Source organism: Cynocephalus volans, chromosome 13, assembly GCF_027409185.1.
Source record: "Cynocephalus volans isolate mCynVol1 chromosome 13, mCynVol1.pri, whole genome shotgun sequence".
In the NCBI taxonomy this organism is placed as follows: Eukaryota; Metazoa; Chordata; class Mammalia; order Dermoptera; family Cynocephalidae; genus Cynocephalus; species Cynocephalus volans.
The window spans coordinates 27,514,054-27,531,774 of record NC_084472.1 but is presented as its reverse complement, the minus strand read 5'-3'; the positions used below and the strand labels follow the sequence as shown (position 1 = coordinate 27,531,774).

The 17,721-nt window shown below is 34.7% G+C and overlaps 1 protein-coding gene across 1 annotated transcript in view; it reads right to left on the bottom strand.

The window, feature by feature from the left end:
* DSG1 (desmoglein 1) overlaps positions 1-15,421 on the bottom strand; it is a 39,191-nt gene extending 23,770 nt beyond the window's left edge. Inside the window, exons 1-6 of the mRNA XM_063076819.1 lie at positions 15,364-15,421; positions 6,568-6,603; positions 6,191-6,322; positions 4,790-4,945; positions 3,003-3,147; positions 355-521 (exon numbers count right to left, since the gene is read on the bottom strand). Of these exons, the coding sequence (XP_062932889.1) occupies positions 355-521; positions 3,003-3,147; positions 4,790-4,945; positions 6,191-6,322; positions 6,568-6,603; positions 15,364-15,411 (684 nt within the window). The 5' untranslated portion in view covers positions 15,412-15,421. The remainder of the gene's footprint in view (positions 1-354; positions 522-3,002; positions 3,148-4,789; positions 4,946-6,190; positions 6,323-6,567; positions 6,604-15,363) is intronic.
* Between the last annotated feature and the right edge of the window lie 2,300 nt (positions 15,422-17,721).

Genomic DNA, 17,721 nt, shown 5'->3' with positions numbered 1-17,721 from the left:
GAATCCCTATGTTTTCATTTTAAAGATATTTCTTAATATGATCTTTAAAGATAATTACCATTATGTGAAAAGTTTTTTTTTTTTTTTTTTTTTTTTTTGTCTTTTTCGTGACCGGTACTCAGCCAGTGAGTGCACCGGCCATTCCTATATAGGATCTGAACCCGCAGCGGGAGCGTCGCTGCACTCCCAGCTCCGCACTCTCCCGAGTACGCCACAGGGTTGGCCCATTATGTGAAAAGTTTATATAGTTAACATTTAAAAGCATTATTTCATTTCTCTCTTTCTCTCTTAGGCACACTTGTTTTTAGAATCAGTTACTTTGAGACTAAAAACCCATTTAAAGAAAGAAATTACCTCTCTGTCTAGAAAATTATTCATTGTTCGAATTTCTCCAGTATATCTGTTGATGATAAACATTGGTGAATCAGAAGGTTCCTGTCTTATGATCTTGAAGGCTATTTTTGAGTTCAAATTATTTGGTTCATCTGCATCAGTAGCATTGAGTCTCATCACCAGTGTATCTAAAAATCAAGGAAAATTGATTGCAAGTGGACAGTTTACATTTTGGTTACAGTATAGCACACTGCCTTTTCAACAGGGTGTTAGAATTTGTTGGTCCATATAATGTACAGTTTACTATCTTCTTTTTCTATTCCTGCCACATATCAATATCTTAGCTCCTTTCTATTTCTTGCCTGGATAAAAACATCACATTTTATTAGGAACTTAGACATTACTAATAGCTGGAAAACAAAGGAAATGTGTTATTCTGGCTTTCTATTTCTTATTCTAGTGTAATTCTTTCTTTTTCCTCTTCTATTTTTTCTTTCTTTTTAGGATGCTATGGTGAAACAAAATGATACAAAGATCAGAACAACTTTTTCCCAACTTTATCACTTTCTAGCTATATGATCTTGGCCTCATTTTCCACATCTGTAAATGAGGATAAAGATAATACCATCTTCATTGAGTTCATGTGAGAATTAAAGGGCTAATGAGAGAAAACTATATAAAGTTCCTATTGAATAATGCATATTCAATAAATATATATTATTATTATTATTCTGCTTTGAGTGGTCCTTAATTAAGTGCTAGGTAACTAGATTTAAAGAGATGCTTGTTTAACTGCATACATTGTCCTGTCCCTTATCTTTTAGATTATTCTTAATGACAGTTGGCCCTTCCTATTCCTGGGTCTGGCATCTGCTGTTTCAACCAACTACAGAATAAAAATATTGGAGGAAAAAATACAAAATAACTGTACAATAATAAAAAAATATGAATAAAAATTACAATATAAAAGCTTTTTGCATAGTATTTATATTGTATTAGGTATTACAAGTAATCTAGAGATGATTTAAAGTATATGGAGGATGTGCAAAGGTTTTATATAAGGGACTTGTGCATCTGAGGATTTGAGTACCTGGGAGGTCCTGGAATCAATCCCCCACAGATATGAGGGAAGAACACGAAAAGTTGTCAGTGTTCATTCACAAACTAGAATTCTTTTCTACTCTCCAACTCGGTTTCAGAAACAATTTTTGTGCAAGACATGCACTAGGGCATCTCTTGTCCCTTCTCTGTTTCTCTCTCTCTCTCTCTCTCTCTCTCTCAGTCTCTGTATTCATTTTAGCAAAACTCTAAAAATGTTTCACTGAACAATTGACTAATTATGGTACATTCATACTATGAAATCCAATGCAACTCTATAAAGGACTATAGAAATCTACATGTCCTGATATGGAAATATGTTCAAAATATATTTTAATAACAATTCATGCTGTGGATTAGTATGTAAAAGATAATCCCATTTATCTTCAAAAATACGTTTATATTTATATAATTATAGAATGTATGTACTTAAGTAACTGATGATAGTGCTTTCCTCTAAAGAATGGTACAAGAAAGAGCAAAGAATGAATTTTGGTTCCCTTTTTACTTTCCACACAGTGTGATTTTTTCCAACAAGCATTTTTATAATAAAATTTTTAAAAGTTCAAAACATAGGTATAGTATTTTAATAAATAAAAGTAAAATGTAAGGATTCTTGGATTTTGCAAGAAATTATACCACTTAAAATTTAAAAGTAACTATGGTAGATTGAAGTTCTGACTTCAAATGAGCAATCATCTCTCCTGTTTTTAATGTGTTTAGGACAATCTTCAATGAAGTGCTAAGCAGTTAATGTATACCCTTTCCAAGTGACTGAGTATTTGGTGATTAAAATGTTGCCATTTATACTAATCCATAAGCAGGCAATAGCTCCTTTAGATTGTCAAAGCTCTTGCAGGTAAATGCTCTAGTCATACAGATTGGCTGGTACCCCTCACCTAGCACCACTTAAGAGACAATCAGCTTTAAATGTACCTGGCAGGCCAAACAGGATTAGATTTATAAAGCATTTCAAATACATAAAACCCGTGCCTAGAGTATAAAGCAAACAAAACCTATATAATTAAATCATGTATAAGAATCATATACAAAAAGGGAATCATTAAATCATATATAAAAAGGGAAAAACAATGCTGGTTTTGCATTTACTTGCTGTCAACAAAAACTGTTGAGCACAAAATAGATTGTGTGGAAGTGATTTCCATGAGTGACTTTAAAGTAGTTAACTTAAAAAAAGAAAGCAGTATGAACAGAAGTAGGTAGGATCACCTTTCAAAGCAGTCAGTCTGGGAGGCTAAGTTCTCTTCCCAATGCTCCTGCCACCACTGTGCCAAATAGTTTTGGAATTTCTCATAAGAAACATATAAAGCTAGTATGTGAATTACATGAGAAAATCATCCTCATTGCTTTGGAGTCGCTCCTTGTGTATGACAGATTGGGGCTGCTGCCACAGTTGGAGAGAAAGCCTTTCTGTTCTTATGCTTTTCTATAGCTTATCTTTTACTTTCATGATGTGTACCTTGACATAGCTTAGCCTCTAGTTAGATGCCTGGCTGTTAAGGGTGATCTGCTAATATATTCTTGTTTACTTAATAAAGTAGATAACTTACTTGCATTAGAATTTTCTTCTATTTGTCCTAGAAATGTAGACATTGCAAATACTGGAGGGTTGTCATTTATATCCAAAACCCTGACTCTGAGTTCAAGAGGTCTCTCTAAATCTTGACCCAGTGAATTCAGAGCCCGGCAATAAATCTAGGAGAGAAAAAGAGGGTGAAACCCATATTTATTAAGTCCTTACCTTATTTGGGCACTATGTAGACATTGCGGGAAATTAAAAGAAAAGTAAGACATATTATTATTTCCTACTAGAATATAGGCACAAGCAGTACTTAAAATCAATAAGGGAAGGCAAACATGAATACAAAATACCATTTAAGAAAAGGTCATATGATAATTTATATAAAGGAGGAACAAAAATACTATAACTTCGTAGGAGGATATAATAATTAAGATAGATCTTGAAAGGGAATTTCAACAGGTAGAGCTGGGGATTGGCAGGTGTTCCAAGCAAAGAGATTCATATGAGAAAAGCAATGAAGTGATGCAAATGTAATGTTTGAAATTAGGAACAGGGGCTACTGGGATGGGGAGTATTGAGAATGTAATAAAAGAGGGTTATTACATGGGGGCTTCAAAGAAATATAGCATTCTTAAGCTAGGTAGTAGCTACATGGATGTTTGTATTACTATTATTATTATTATTATTATTTATATTTGAAGTATATATAAGTGTAATATATACTATTTTACATATGTAGTATATTTCATAGAAAATGCATTGTGCTTCAAGAAAAGCTAAAAGGCTAGTATGCCGATTTAGAGTTTGTGGGGAAACAGAATGGGAGAGAAGTCAGGAATATGGATTTGGAATTGAAGAATAAAGAATTAAAGTAGTCTGAAGAATCCAGACAAGCAGTGCAACTATCTTTCTTGAGTGAAAACTGCAAATGTAGATTATTATTTGGAGGTATTTTTTGGATATGAAGTGATGGGGTTTTAATAGAAGATTAAAGTAAGTTTTCTTAATTTTTTTATTTTTATTTTTAATTTTAGTATTAAGAAGTGTTGAGCATGATGATAGATGGAAATGAAAGCCAATGGAGCAAGCAGAAGAGAGATGAAAAAACAAAGTTGATGGAATAAAGGTTCATGAAGAAACTGGTAATTATGGGACAATGGAAACCTCTTGGGATAAGCTGTAGAAAAGAGCAGAAAATTGATCCTACTCTTAGATTTAATGAAGAACATTTCCGAGTTGGAGGAGAGAGAATTAATTGTGGGAGTTTGTGATAGATGGCCTCAGATTTTTTTTTAAAGATGAAGTTGGTCATGAAATGAGCTGCTTCAAGTGGAAATGAGTTTGCGATTTTGAAGAGAGAGGATATTTAAGGTATGTGACAGCTTCTGTAAAGAATGGAGTGAGTCCAGTGAAGGATGAATGAATTTCCAAGGCACATTTAGAGCTCAGGTGAGCTTGAGCAACGTAAATTTACAATAAAGTATGTTCACTGACAAAAGATTTTCTAAGTGACTCCAGGATCATTAGTTGGCATTGGAGTTAAAAGGAATCAACATTCTCAAGTGAATTAAAGAAAAAGGAGTAATAATTAGATATTTGTCCTTCCAAACAAATAATTAGTTTGCCAACGGGGACAGAATGGGGGTTAGCATTTTTGCTGACACTTAAAAATCCTCTTAATCTTTTCTTTATTTCTTTTGGGTCATGGGATACTCATGAATTAAGAGACAACCAAAAATGTCTAATAGAGACTCTAGAAATCAAATCAAGTAAGAGCTGAGCTTAACATTTTCCAAGAATTATTTACCCACTTACAATGAAAAAAGGGGTGACCTCTCGATCAACAATGGATGTTATATTAATTTCACCAGTTTTTTGATTAATAATGAAGATTCCATAAGGTGGTTGATCAATTCCTACTCCAGAGATGCGGTATGTAACTGGCTGGTTTGCAGCACAATCTGAGTGAATCTGCAGAAAGAGCACAAGTGAAAATATTACAGGCAGCAAATAAAGAGGTCTATGTTTGATTTATGGCAACTATCTTTCTTGATAATTATTGAATGTGCTGTCTCTGTTACCATTTGGGAAAAATTAAACGTAGAGAATTATTTTCTTGGATAAGTATAATAATTACAGCTCTAATAGTTTCAATGGTAAATGACAATGTAATAAAACAAATTCAATTTCTATTTCTATAAAACAGGAAAAAAGCAAAATACCCATCTAGTAAATCTCAGTCTATGCATCACCATTTACACATTCACTCATTTATTTGACATTTATAATTTGATCTTGTATTATTTTCAGGCTCTGTGCTAGCACTTGGGCTAGACAAGGGAACTCCTTGACCTGTTAGAGAGTCTACAGTGTTGTCATTACATCACTTTGATCTTCAGATTCAAAAATTTTTTAAAAAGTAGTGTTAGAAGCAAGTTTAAATGCATTTACATAGATGACAAGAGTTATCTGATTCTGTAAAAGCTTTTAAGTTCCAAAAATGGAGATGTTTTAGCAGAAGAGGAAAGAGACTATCCCAAATAAATGGTTATAGAAAGCAGGACTATTTCTTCGAAATAAAATATTGTATAACTAAGCAAATCTTACTGGGGGGTATCTGTGAGTATCTGTGTGAATGTGTGTGTGTATATTTTTGTGTGTATCTGTGTACGTGTATGTATCTCTGTGTGTGTGAATCTGCGTGTGGGGGTGTGTTTCTGAGTGTGTGTGTGTGTGTGTGTGTGTGTGTGTGTGTGTGTGTAGAAAGGAAGATAAGGGAAAATGAAAAGAAAAAGAGAGCACGATAGAGGGCACATTGTGAATGTTAATAGACAGGCCAAAAAGTAGCAACTCGATTTTAACAGATTGTGAGGCAAAAAGAGCACGTGAAGTACTTCCTCTGAATATGCTTAAAGCTAAATTCATTATTTAAAGCACTGTATGTTTTTTCATCTAGAGTGTAGGATAACACAAGATCACATGCATTAATTTCACCAGAGTGGTCAGTCAATATTCAACTGTTTACCTGAGTACCTACATTTCTTAATTTATCCTTTTTAGGAGCTTCAATTTTCCTAATCTGAATGACTATTGCTCTGTTCTGTCTCATAGCTTCTCGATAAGGTATGTGTATAAAATATCGAAAAGACAGGTTCTTTTGAAGTTTAACCCTGTCCATCCTGCTTTTCAGTATTATGATTTGGGGTTGGTGCTTACTTTGGCGATTGGGTTCCTCTTTGAGTTGTCTTCACCTTCACGACAGGCTGCAGCGAACTTGATCCATTCACGTTTTTGCCTTCTGATTGAATGCCACTTGATGGTGCCATTTTTAGTGTTATAATCTCTCACCTTGAATGAGTAAAATAAAGTAATAATAGCTATCAACTTCATTCATAATTATATCCCACTGGAGATTTAGAGTAGTCAGAAAGAATGTTTAGTTGGGAAATTTGGTAATTTTGATAATCTGTTAATTTTTTAGGATTAAATTAACTTTACTTATAAAAATGATATTTTTTTGGAAAATATATTGTTATTTCCAAATCATTTTCCTTTTTTTCTAATTTCGTAAAAATGAATTTGCTATATATTACCTGGATCCGAAATTCACTGTTAACTTCCACCAACACCTATAAAAAAAAAGATAATCACAATAGTTAATATTTAATTGGATGCTTTAAAGTCCATGTTATCCAATTGTCTCAAACAAACAAACAAACAAACAAACAAAAAAACCCAAACAATAGTCTCATGAGTCATTAGAATCATTTTTCAGTCTGGATAGTAGGTGGATCTCATTTACCTCTGGGATCTGATGATGATGTTACCTTTCAGTTTTGCTCTTCATTTTATTACTCCTATTTTTAAGCCCCCCCCCCCATTCTTAGCTTATACTAGTACCTGTAATCACATGGGTAGGAGTTAGGATGGTTGAAGATAGAACCCAGAGGGAATGAGGTTGGAAACTCAGATACTCTGAAGATATTCTGATACTGTTCAGTGACATTCAATAAGTTATAATACTAAAATATTTGACTATATTTTCAGGATCTGACTACACACAGATGAAAACAGAAAAAAAAAAAATGTTTGGAGTGAAGAAAGGGTGAAGCAGAAAGATATCCAGAAAACTTCAGAAAAATTTTTCCTTCCCATTCCAATTCTAGATGGAAGATTTCCCAGTATTCTTGAAAATTTTAAGATGATATTTTTAACCTGCTTTGAAATATGAGTATAAAAAATTCTAAAAGAAAATAATCAATTTTCTTCATGTAAAAATAAACTCATACTTGATGTGTTATTGTTAGTACTAAGCAAAATAAATATCAATACACCCTTTCATAGCAAGGAGAAAAAAAAAATGCAGGAGTGTAAGGACAAGTTGCTGAGTGAGCAACTTCCCTTAGTCTTTTCCCCCGCATTAAATCATTTCCCTAGTCAAACACGTGTGCTAGTCAGGCAGGCTCTGCCTAGTTTCAGCTCTAGCCTTGATCTTTACACATGATTTGTAGTGAAAAACTGGGATACTTTAAATTATTTTTTCTAAAAACCACAGGCATTTCTAAAAACACAACATTTATATATTGAGCTTAATATATCTGTAAATTTGTTTGAGACATTGTAAGTTATTTACCTAAAAAATAGGTATGAATTTGAAGACTGGTGTGCATTTATTTTTAAATTATACTTAAAATCAATTAAAAATGGTGTAAATCCTTCATTTTTATTTCTACCTAAGTAAGAAATGTTCAACTTCAAATTGAATTTTTTCAGAATTGCAAAGTATGAACTGTTATCGCAACTAGACTTTACCTGCATCACTGATAAAAAAGAATTATAGTTTGCATTAAAAAATACTAGTAAGGGCCGAGCCCGTGGCGCACTCGGGAGAGTGCGGCGCTGGGAGCCGGTGCACTCACTGGCTGAGTGCCAGTCACGAAAAAGACAAGAAAAAAAAAACAAACTAGTAATAGTAATTAAAAAATGTAGGAAATTCCTTTTTCAGTTGATTTCAATTTCACCATTTAAGAAATACTAAAATTTTAGCCTCCAATTACATATTTTTTAAAAATTGCCACAATTGATAATTCAAGAAAATATGTACTTATGGTTACTGTAAGTAGAGGAAAGAAGCAATGTCTTTATTATAAGAATTACATACCAATGATATATATTTAATGTTAATCATTATGATTATTATTGTTACAATTCATTGAATAAATACTAGGCAATATGTTTAGAGAAATCCATGCATTTAATTATCACAACAAAGACATGTGGCCACTACTCTTATTATCTACATTTTACAGATGAGGAAATTGAGTCTTGGATATCAACTTATGGCTAAATACAATTAACCACAATTCAGCCAAAATTTGTACTTGAGTTGTGGGTTTTATAATAAAATATAAGACAATCTATTCCCTCAAGTAAATTATTTAGTAAAATGTAATACAAAGAATTGACATTACAACTTTGAGAGCTCAAAGAAATTCAGATTTTAATTTAATACATATTATCCTAGCTTATATACAATAATAATAACAACAATAGTACAAGGGCAAAAAAGTAAATGGCCCAAATGGTTAGAACGTATAACTAAACTAAAGTGTTATCTGTAGAGTACATCTTGGATGCAGAACTGAAATGTTAATGCAAATGCATATTCTTGCTACCTATGAACTTACGAGCACTTTTTCCTCCCTTTTTGTGGGTGTGAGACTGGGATGTGAGGATACCTTATTTGTCTGTTTGAAAGTCGTTTTTTCACAGCTACAGAATTGTGTATGCACCTGCTATCTGTTATTTTACTTCCCTTACCCAGTGAAGTGTCAGTGCCTGTGTTTGTTTTGGATAATTATGCCTGATGACTAAGAAACCATTCCAGCTTTATGAAGCTGGGTCATTTTTTTTCCCCATGAGACGCAACTTAGGCAGAAGACCAAGTAGGTTTCACCATAGAGTCAGACTCTCAATTGGATGGGTAATTAAAAAACTGCCAAGTCTGCTTAAAAATGTGGTGGGTTGATATAAGCTTATTTTCTTTTGCTGAGAATAAACTCTGATGCAAAGTCACTCTTGGACTTTCAAACGCAAAATAATGAAATAAAAAGAACACTTGGTAGAGTCAGAAAAACTTCAATGTATTTCCTAAATTCTCTGAGCTTTAGTTTTCTCATTTGTAAAGTGACAGGGATAGACTAAATTATATACAAGTAGCTTTCCAGTTTTAGCACCAAATCCCTGTGTGGCAGTAGGAAAATATTGAAGTATTTTGATCATGGGACAGGCGTGATAAAATTGAGGGTTTAAAAGATTACTCCGACAACAGTGGGTAGAAATGGTGAGAAGAGGCAGTGATGATAGGCCATGAGCAGTTGACAGTCTTCTGCAGCAAATCAAGCTATGGGGCAGGAGGAGCTCCACCAGAGCAGAGGCAGAGGGAACAGACTGGGAAAGGTCAAGGGAGAGATACCACATGGTAGAATTGACAGCACTTGAGGACAGGTGGAATGGGGGAGTCTGGGGAGAGGGGACTCTCAGGTCACTGTGATTTTAACCTGTGAGATTGGGAACAAGGCAGTAGCAGAATTTAGCAAGTTAGAATACACTGACTTTGGGATGCCAGAGAAATGCCCAGGTAGAGAAGCTCAGTGATCTGAAATACGTATCAGCACATTGAACAACAGTTCAGGCTGGATATGCAGATTTGAGGTACATTTGCTCAGGCAGGGTAGATAAAATCACTCGAGAATTTGAAATTCCTAAAATAAAGGATATGGCTTGTGGCTGAGGATGAAACTAGGGGAATTCCTACATTTATATAACTGGAAACAAGAACAACAAATGAGAAACAAAGAAAACAGAGAAGGAGTGGCCAGAGAAACAGGAAGAAAATATAATGCATTATAACTGCTGTCAAAGGAAGGGGAAATTGGAAGACAAATGGGATCGAATGAGTGGCAGATGATGAAAAAAGCTGAGCAGAGTGAGTTTGAGGAAATTCTGAGGTTTTCAGTGATCTTCCGGAGAATATTTTCAGTGACACGGAAGAAGCACTTGTCTGACAGAAAGGGGTTAGAGAATAAAAAGGAGGCAGGAGGACATGAAGGTGGAGAGAGGAACACGCTTTTTCAAAAAATTTGGTCATAAAAGGAAACAGAAACATGAGAAGGTAGAACTAGATGTAGCAGTCAAGGAAATTTTGGGGGCGAGGGAGACCTGTGGATTTTTGAAAGCTGAGAAAGGAAAGAGGAGCAGATTTTGACTTGAAAGACGAGAGATTCAGAAAGAAGATACTTACTAGAGGTGTGATGGAGAGTGGGAGGGAACAGGCAGAAAAAGAAGGGACTTTGAAGATAGAGGCAAGGAAAAGAGGAAAGATGGAGACTAAAGTCAATCAACTGGGAAAGGGAAATTGAAGGACTTTGTCTTGAATGACCTAGACCTTGTGCCTAGAGTAAGGTGAGGTTGTTTTCTTGCAATTTGGGGAGCAGTTTGAATTCAGAAATAAGTTTGGAATATGCACTTATGGAGGCTGTGATGGAGATTCACATACAGAGGAATATAGCAGGTGTCAAGCTGAGTATATTTAGCTTTCTTGCTAAATAAATACACTTTGTCACTTAGCCAATCTGTGCTGCAGTTTCATCTGTATATGAGATGAAAGCCCCTTTTAATTCTAAAATTCTATGAAGGCAGTGAATAATTTACTGAAGTACATCCTCAGTGAGTTCTTCCTTCATCTTTATTTTAGAAGCCAGTCCATTAATTTTTTCAAAAAAGTCACAGGACACAAAATTGCATGCTAATGTTAATGATTTCCTATTTACAGCCAATTTTAATGATTTTCTTATATTAAAACGTACAGTTCTTTTCATATAATAAAAATGGATTTGAGAGTAATAATTAATTTTTAGAAGAAAAATGTCTTGCTTTTAATAATTGTTAGATTGTCTTTCACAGTCACTTGGTAGTTTTTAAACATCAAATTCTAATGTATTTGTTAACTCATGCACATCACAAAGATGAACTTAAAACAATGCTAAAATATAATAATTTGCTTCTTTTTAAAAACCTCTTCTTTTGTCTTTCCTTTGTACTGCTCTGACAAAGGGTATCAGTCTGGGGTTGACAGCACCTCAGTGGGTTGATTTCTCTTATTTATTCATTGGTTCGTGTGTTTGTTTGACAAATACATCTTGAATGTGTATTCTGTGAATCCAAGGCTGGATTAAGAAGACTTTTAAAGGGCCCAATCCTAAAAATATTATGGTAAGCCTTAGGTGAAATGCAAAATAAATGTAATACCACACCATAAAAGTGTTAGGAAAATTCAACATAATTATCTTTATAGTTAATACCTTGATGATTTTTTGGAGTGTGTGAGGGAAGAGAAATATAAACTAACCAAAAATTCCTGTCTGGTTCCTCTGCTTCTAGTGGTCAAACATCTATTGAGCAATCTCGCACTGGTGCAAGACACTATGAGAGACACAAAGGTGAATCCGACGCAGGTCCTCCCTTCAAGTAACTTACAGTCAAGTAGTTTAATGAGCCACAGGCAACCATTAATTTGCAGAGATATGGTTTCTCGTTAGACAAGTGTAAGAGACCACATCCTACTTTCATAGACCAATTAAGAGTGTGGATCAGCAGCCAATGGCATTTAGAAAAATTTGACCTGCCAAAGTCCATTAAAGTAATTTGCATGCCAAGCATGAGCAGCAAGGGTGGCATGAGCCAGCACTCTGTGAGGGTGTTCCCTCCAAGGAGGGAGGATCGTAAATCTAACTTCAACGCCATGCGGAGCAGGCGTTCTTACGTATACGTTAGGCAATGCCTGTTAGGACACAGGGATACTTAGCAACAATGACCTTGAAGAATGAATAGTGGAGAAAGAGTTACCAGAAATTAAGTTGCTCTGGGTATAGCTGGGTGCCATTTTTCTAGATCCGTGAGACTTGGTAAATATGTGAATCTTGTCCCTTAGGGCCGGGCCTTCAGATTTACCAAGATAGCATTCCCCAGTGCTCTAGGTTTTTCTATTATCTTCAACAGGGATGGCAAACTGTTTTTTCTCCAGGCCACTCAAACCAATTGAGGGATGATAAATTTGTACTCCCTATTTTCATGAAGGTAAAAGAAGATGCTGATCTTAAATCTGCAGTAAAATAATAAAACTTTTAAGAACACCATATCAATGGAAATGATCATGCTTAAATATAGTTTGTAAATTTCACCGAAGAGGTGAACACACATACTGCTTCCACTTTCTATAAAATATTTTACTGAAAGACTAATATCTATAATTTCTATCACTATACTACGTGCATGTGAAAGCATAAATAGTCCTCTCTTTTTCTTGTCTTCTGTTTGGTGTGTACTAGCTTGTTAGTTCTCCTCTTGCTTTAGTTATCAGTGAACACAATAATGGGAACATAAATAAGTCTGGTTCAAATCAGTTGGTGAACTAAGTAATAAAATGTATATTACTTTATGTTTATTTTAGCCTGAGTGCTGAGAAATACTTTGAAAAACCCCTGCTTGTACCTTAAAGAATTTCAGCTAAGTTCAGATTGTGGAGTTAGTTTATCAGGTGTTTAGAGGGTTTTTTTTTTTTTTTTTTTGGAAATGAAATATTAACCCATAGCAAGAGGAGAAAGTAGGCTTGTATGATGAACTGAAGAAATCAGATGATTGGTTGTGATAGATACAAATAGTTTTCTATTCTTTGAGCTTGAGCTACAGATGTTTACCTTTATAGAAAAAGACATCTTCAGATTTGTATTGATTTGAATGAACTGATTGGACCCAGCAAAGTTGCAAGTAATTTTCAGAAATCAATAGAACTATAGAAATTCCACTGGCTCTATTTTGCTTTCCCACAGTGACCATGCCATGCCTTTTTGCATTGTCACTATCATCCATACAGATTTCTTATATTTGGTGCCTTGTTCTCTGGCCTAGAGAAAATACATTCTAACTCCTCCATTCACTCCATACACTGATTTCATGGGAGCAAAAAAGACAGAAAAATAAATGTAGAATCAATAAAACGTATTTGGCTTGCAGTGTCACAGCAGGTGTAAGTAAGCTCTTGTCTGTCCCAGAGATTTGTCTAAGCAGTGGAGCAGTCCTGTAGCAATCGTTGCTGCTTTGTGAGCAGCTTCTCCACTTTATTCTTCCTGATCTAATTCACTAACTTAAACAAGATCTAAAATTTTCAAGTATGTTGAGCTTGTAAACTGATAGCTGCCCAGCTCTCACGTGGATTTGCATTAAAGGTACTACCATGTTAAATGTCTAAAGGTCTTCACAATTGTCTGAATATGCTTTCTAACATGAATTTTCGTTTATAGGCTTTGGGTAGAGAAGAATATAAAGTCTTGACATAGACTTTTTTTCTTCTTTGGCAAAGGCAAACAGTCATAGTGAGGTAATTGGAAGAGTTTGCTATAGTAGTGGTTGTCTTTAGGAAAAAAAATATTTTAAAGCAAAAAACAGGTTAGATAATTACAAAGGACAATGACCAAAATCTTCTGGTAAAATCAGTCATACATATAAATTATAATCTTTAAAACCTTAGAAAGTGAAATGTTTTATAAAAAAAGTTATGATGTCAATTTGAAAATGAAACATTTTAATCCACTATTATTATAAGATTTTTGAGAAATAATTTCCACTATGCATATGAGAAACAATGCATATGAGAAACTTGTGATTGATTCCAAAGTAAAATATGGAAAACTCTCCCCACCCCCCAAACAAACCCAGAGACAAAAAAACTATCCAGGCTCAGAAAATAAAGTACAAATGCCCAGAAACCTCTTTCTAGAGATAGAAATTTCAGAGAGGATGTATGATTTTTATAAAATAATACATGTTATTCAAGAATGATTAAGCAGTGCCTATTTAAATAAATTTTATAGGACATAATTAATTAGAAATAATCCTATAAATCAAGGAATAAGGCGTATCTTATAGATTTCAGTGTAAATTAGTAATTATTCATCTGAACAAACTTCAATCAATTGAAACTATAACAGTCTTTAATGGATATAACTTATATGAAATTAAAAATAAAAGTATTTGATTATTTGGCAGAACAGAAATGCTCCTGTGTTCAAATGACATACTGTATAACGCTCATTGATCTTTGCTGCCATGTACCAAGTTATGATACCAACTGATCCTAAAAATCCATTAAAAGTTCCATGAAATAGAACTAATGTATGAAGAGCGGCTTGAAACTAAAACTACCAGCTTATTGATGTTCATTTACAACTAAATCCACTGATTATGACCCGTCTTAATTAATAAACTGAATTCAAACTAACCAGCATATCTTGAAACAAAGATCCAACTTGTTATTGTACAAACCCAACATTCCAGTTCAAAAATTAAGCAAGTACAAACAAATATAAGCCACAGTACGACATCCTGCCAAGCTGGAGGGCAATTTACCTGGCACCTGTCTATCTGGATTACATTAACCTTACTGTGAGAGATACTATGATTTTAAAATTTTCTCTGAAAGTGAAATTGACATAATACATTGGCGTTGCACTTAATATTATATCTAAAAAGAGAAAACTAAAAACAGGAAAGGAGGCAATGATAAAACATTTCATTTCATTTGTCTGACCATCAAACATACAACTTTTACATCACAGTTATTACTGACCTTCCAGTAGTAAAAACAGTATAGTAATAATTATACGTACTCCCTAATTATAGCTATTCTTTCACTTACTATGTCATTTATAAATCTTCTACACGACCATTTTTTTGAAAATTAAAAATGGCATTTTAAATAAAATCATAGTTAAACAGTGTGGGGCTTTCAATATTAGTGGTATCAAAGCCACTAACCACATATCGAACTGACAAGATTATTCGGATAGTGAGGCTAGTCACAAACTGCTATGATTTTAATTTGTACAGGAACTATTTTTATGTTTTAAAAATTATAGAGACTTTGCTACCAAAGATACCAAAAGAATGAAAAAAATGTTTATGTTAAAAATCAGAACACACATGCAATATTTAGTTCAAAAGCACTTGCAAAAGAGAATTTGAACAACAAAGTGCTACTAAGTAGTGATATGAATTTCCTGAATTCAATGTTTTCCCAGCATGACTTAGCAGTGACTTCAATGTCAGAGATGTGATACAATGAGTTGACACTGATGGCGTTAATATGACCTTGAGTCTTCAATTAAAGAGCGAAACACTGTTTAAAAATCCAGTTCATAAAATCACCTTGTCATTAACATAAACTTTTATTGGGTTTAGGTTAGAAGTACCACTAAATAACATTTTCTAAAAAGTTCTCACTTGTTTACAATGAGAATGATTATGAAGAATTGTTAACTGAATGTACTTACCAGAAAAATGAACAGCATTGCAGCTGTTCTGAAGAAGTGCCAGTCCATTGCTGCTGGGTTTCCTTACATCCAAGACCAAGGGAGTTTTGTTTGTTCTCTGTTCTTTTGCTTTCTCCCACTCAGCTGGTGTCTGATTAAAATAATTTCTCAGTAGATGTTCTTACATGCAGGCTTTGAGGTGTTTCTGCCTTCCTCTGGGAGAAGGACTGAAGGTACGTATAACCAGTCTGGGTCCCCTCCCTAAAAACTTGGGCTGGTCTCACTGAAATGCTTGACAAGATCATCATTGCTCCCAGGTAAAAGCTTAGGGACACACCCTTCTCCCAGCTGAAAAGCAGCTCTCTATGGGTCAAGAAAGATTCACTCCTTCACTGAAGGTTTCAGTGGTAGGCACTTAAAGTGACTTAAATACGTGGAGGGTTAGGCAATTGATAGGGGCTTCTCACCCTGTGCTTTATTTACAGCTTGTTCAGCTTCTCCCCTATTAAAAAGGCAAGTATATGGGGTGCTCATATTATTCAAAGGATTATCCAGCCCATGTTCATAGCCAAATCCTCAAGACACAGAAGAAAATTAAGAACTTTCCATTTCAGTACACATTAGGACAGATTCAATTATTTTCTAAGTTATTAAGAGACAGAAAATCTGCTAATGTTGAGATTGAGGATTTTTTAAAAAGCATTAATTCAAACAAGCAAAACTATGATCCTTACAATTATTAGGTCTTCTGCATAAGTTACAATTCCCTTTAAATGACCAGCCTAAGTTCATCAAACCCTCTGTTTTCTCTCTAAATAAATATTTTCTCTCCCCGATAGTTTTTTTTTCTTTAAGATTCTATCCTCTTCAAATGCAATAAAACAAAATTTAAAATATGAGTAAGCTAGATTAAAAGTAAATAATGAAAACCACCAATTAAAATCCTGTTGATAATTTTTAAAATGAGGTTCAGTGACCCTGAAACACTAATGGAAGCACAGAAAGTTGTTCTTCAGGTAAGGTGAGTAAAAAGTCAATGACAATTCCCAAGCCCAGAGCCAAGAATCTGTGCAGTGAGCCAATTAGAACATAGGGAATACACAAAAGAAATGCTGCCCACATATGCAGTGGGAATCTGAATGGAGCCCTGAAGTTTGGGAAAATAGTGACCCTCACAAGGCAGTGTTTGAATGTATTCTTGGGATATTTCTCTTTACCTGGCAATGTCTAGTATAAATACTGTGAATGGCGGGAAGCTTATAGATGTCTTCAGAGTTTGAAATGGCAGTCTGGAACAAGAGACCTATTGATATGGTGCTGATTGTGGTCAAAGGGATGCTAAAAATGTTCCCAAAAGGAAAAACATCTCTGAGACTCAGAGGGTCTATGGAATGCTTTCATTTCACTACAGATGTGTGGCAAAGAAGGTTACTCAACAGTAATTTGAAATTTCATGCTATTCATCTTAGAGCATAGAGGGAAGGAGATAGGCTGCCTATGTTTACTTGCAGTGAATAAAATGCTTGTGAAAGGAATTTGTTGATGTGAGTGAATAAAATAAAAAGAGATGGGCAGGTTGAATTTCTCATTAGTCAAGCAAAATTTGAATAGAATGTGACTGTCAACCTGTGACTTAATCCGAGCAATGAGCAATATATTGGTAGTAGGATTGTATGACCATGAGTGACAGACCACTTGGGAATCAGAGAAAAAAGAAACTACTCTTGCAGCTTTCCAGTGGCAAGAGAGTGTTTTATCCTCCCTGGATTCAGGGCATGATGCTCAGGCTTGCACTTTTCATCCATTGAATTACCCTTCCCTAAGCCCAACCCAGGCTCCACCCCTAACTCAATGCCCTGCTCCAACAATCCCAACCAACTGGAAGATTCATAAGGCAGCAACGTCTCCAGGAGCTTTCTGGAGAGGTGGTGTGGCGAAACCCCAAAGTTATACAGCAGTGGCTGTCTTGACAGTCTCGTGAGAGCTAGTGATGTTAAGCACAGTGGGAGAGGGAGTTTGTGAATCACTCTCTCTCCTCCTTTGCCTCTTTGTCTGCCATTTTTCTCTTTCTTGCTCATTTTAATGTTCTTAGAATACCACTGTCCAATAGAACTTTCTGCAATGTGGAAATGTTCTCTGTCTGTGCTGTCCAACTTGGTAGGCACTTACTATATATGGCTACTGAGCATTTGAAATGTGACTATTATGACTGGGAAACTGAATGTTTAGTATAATTTAAACTTAAATAACCACAGGTGACTAGTGGCTACCATCCTGGGCAGTACAGAAGGGTTAGATGATCACTGCTTTATTATCTTCTTACTGCAAACCTTAATTCCTTCTGATCTGTATAAACTCAATTCCATTAATTAAATCTAC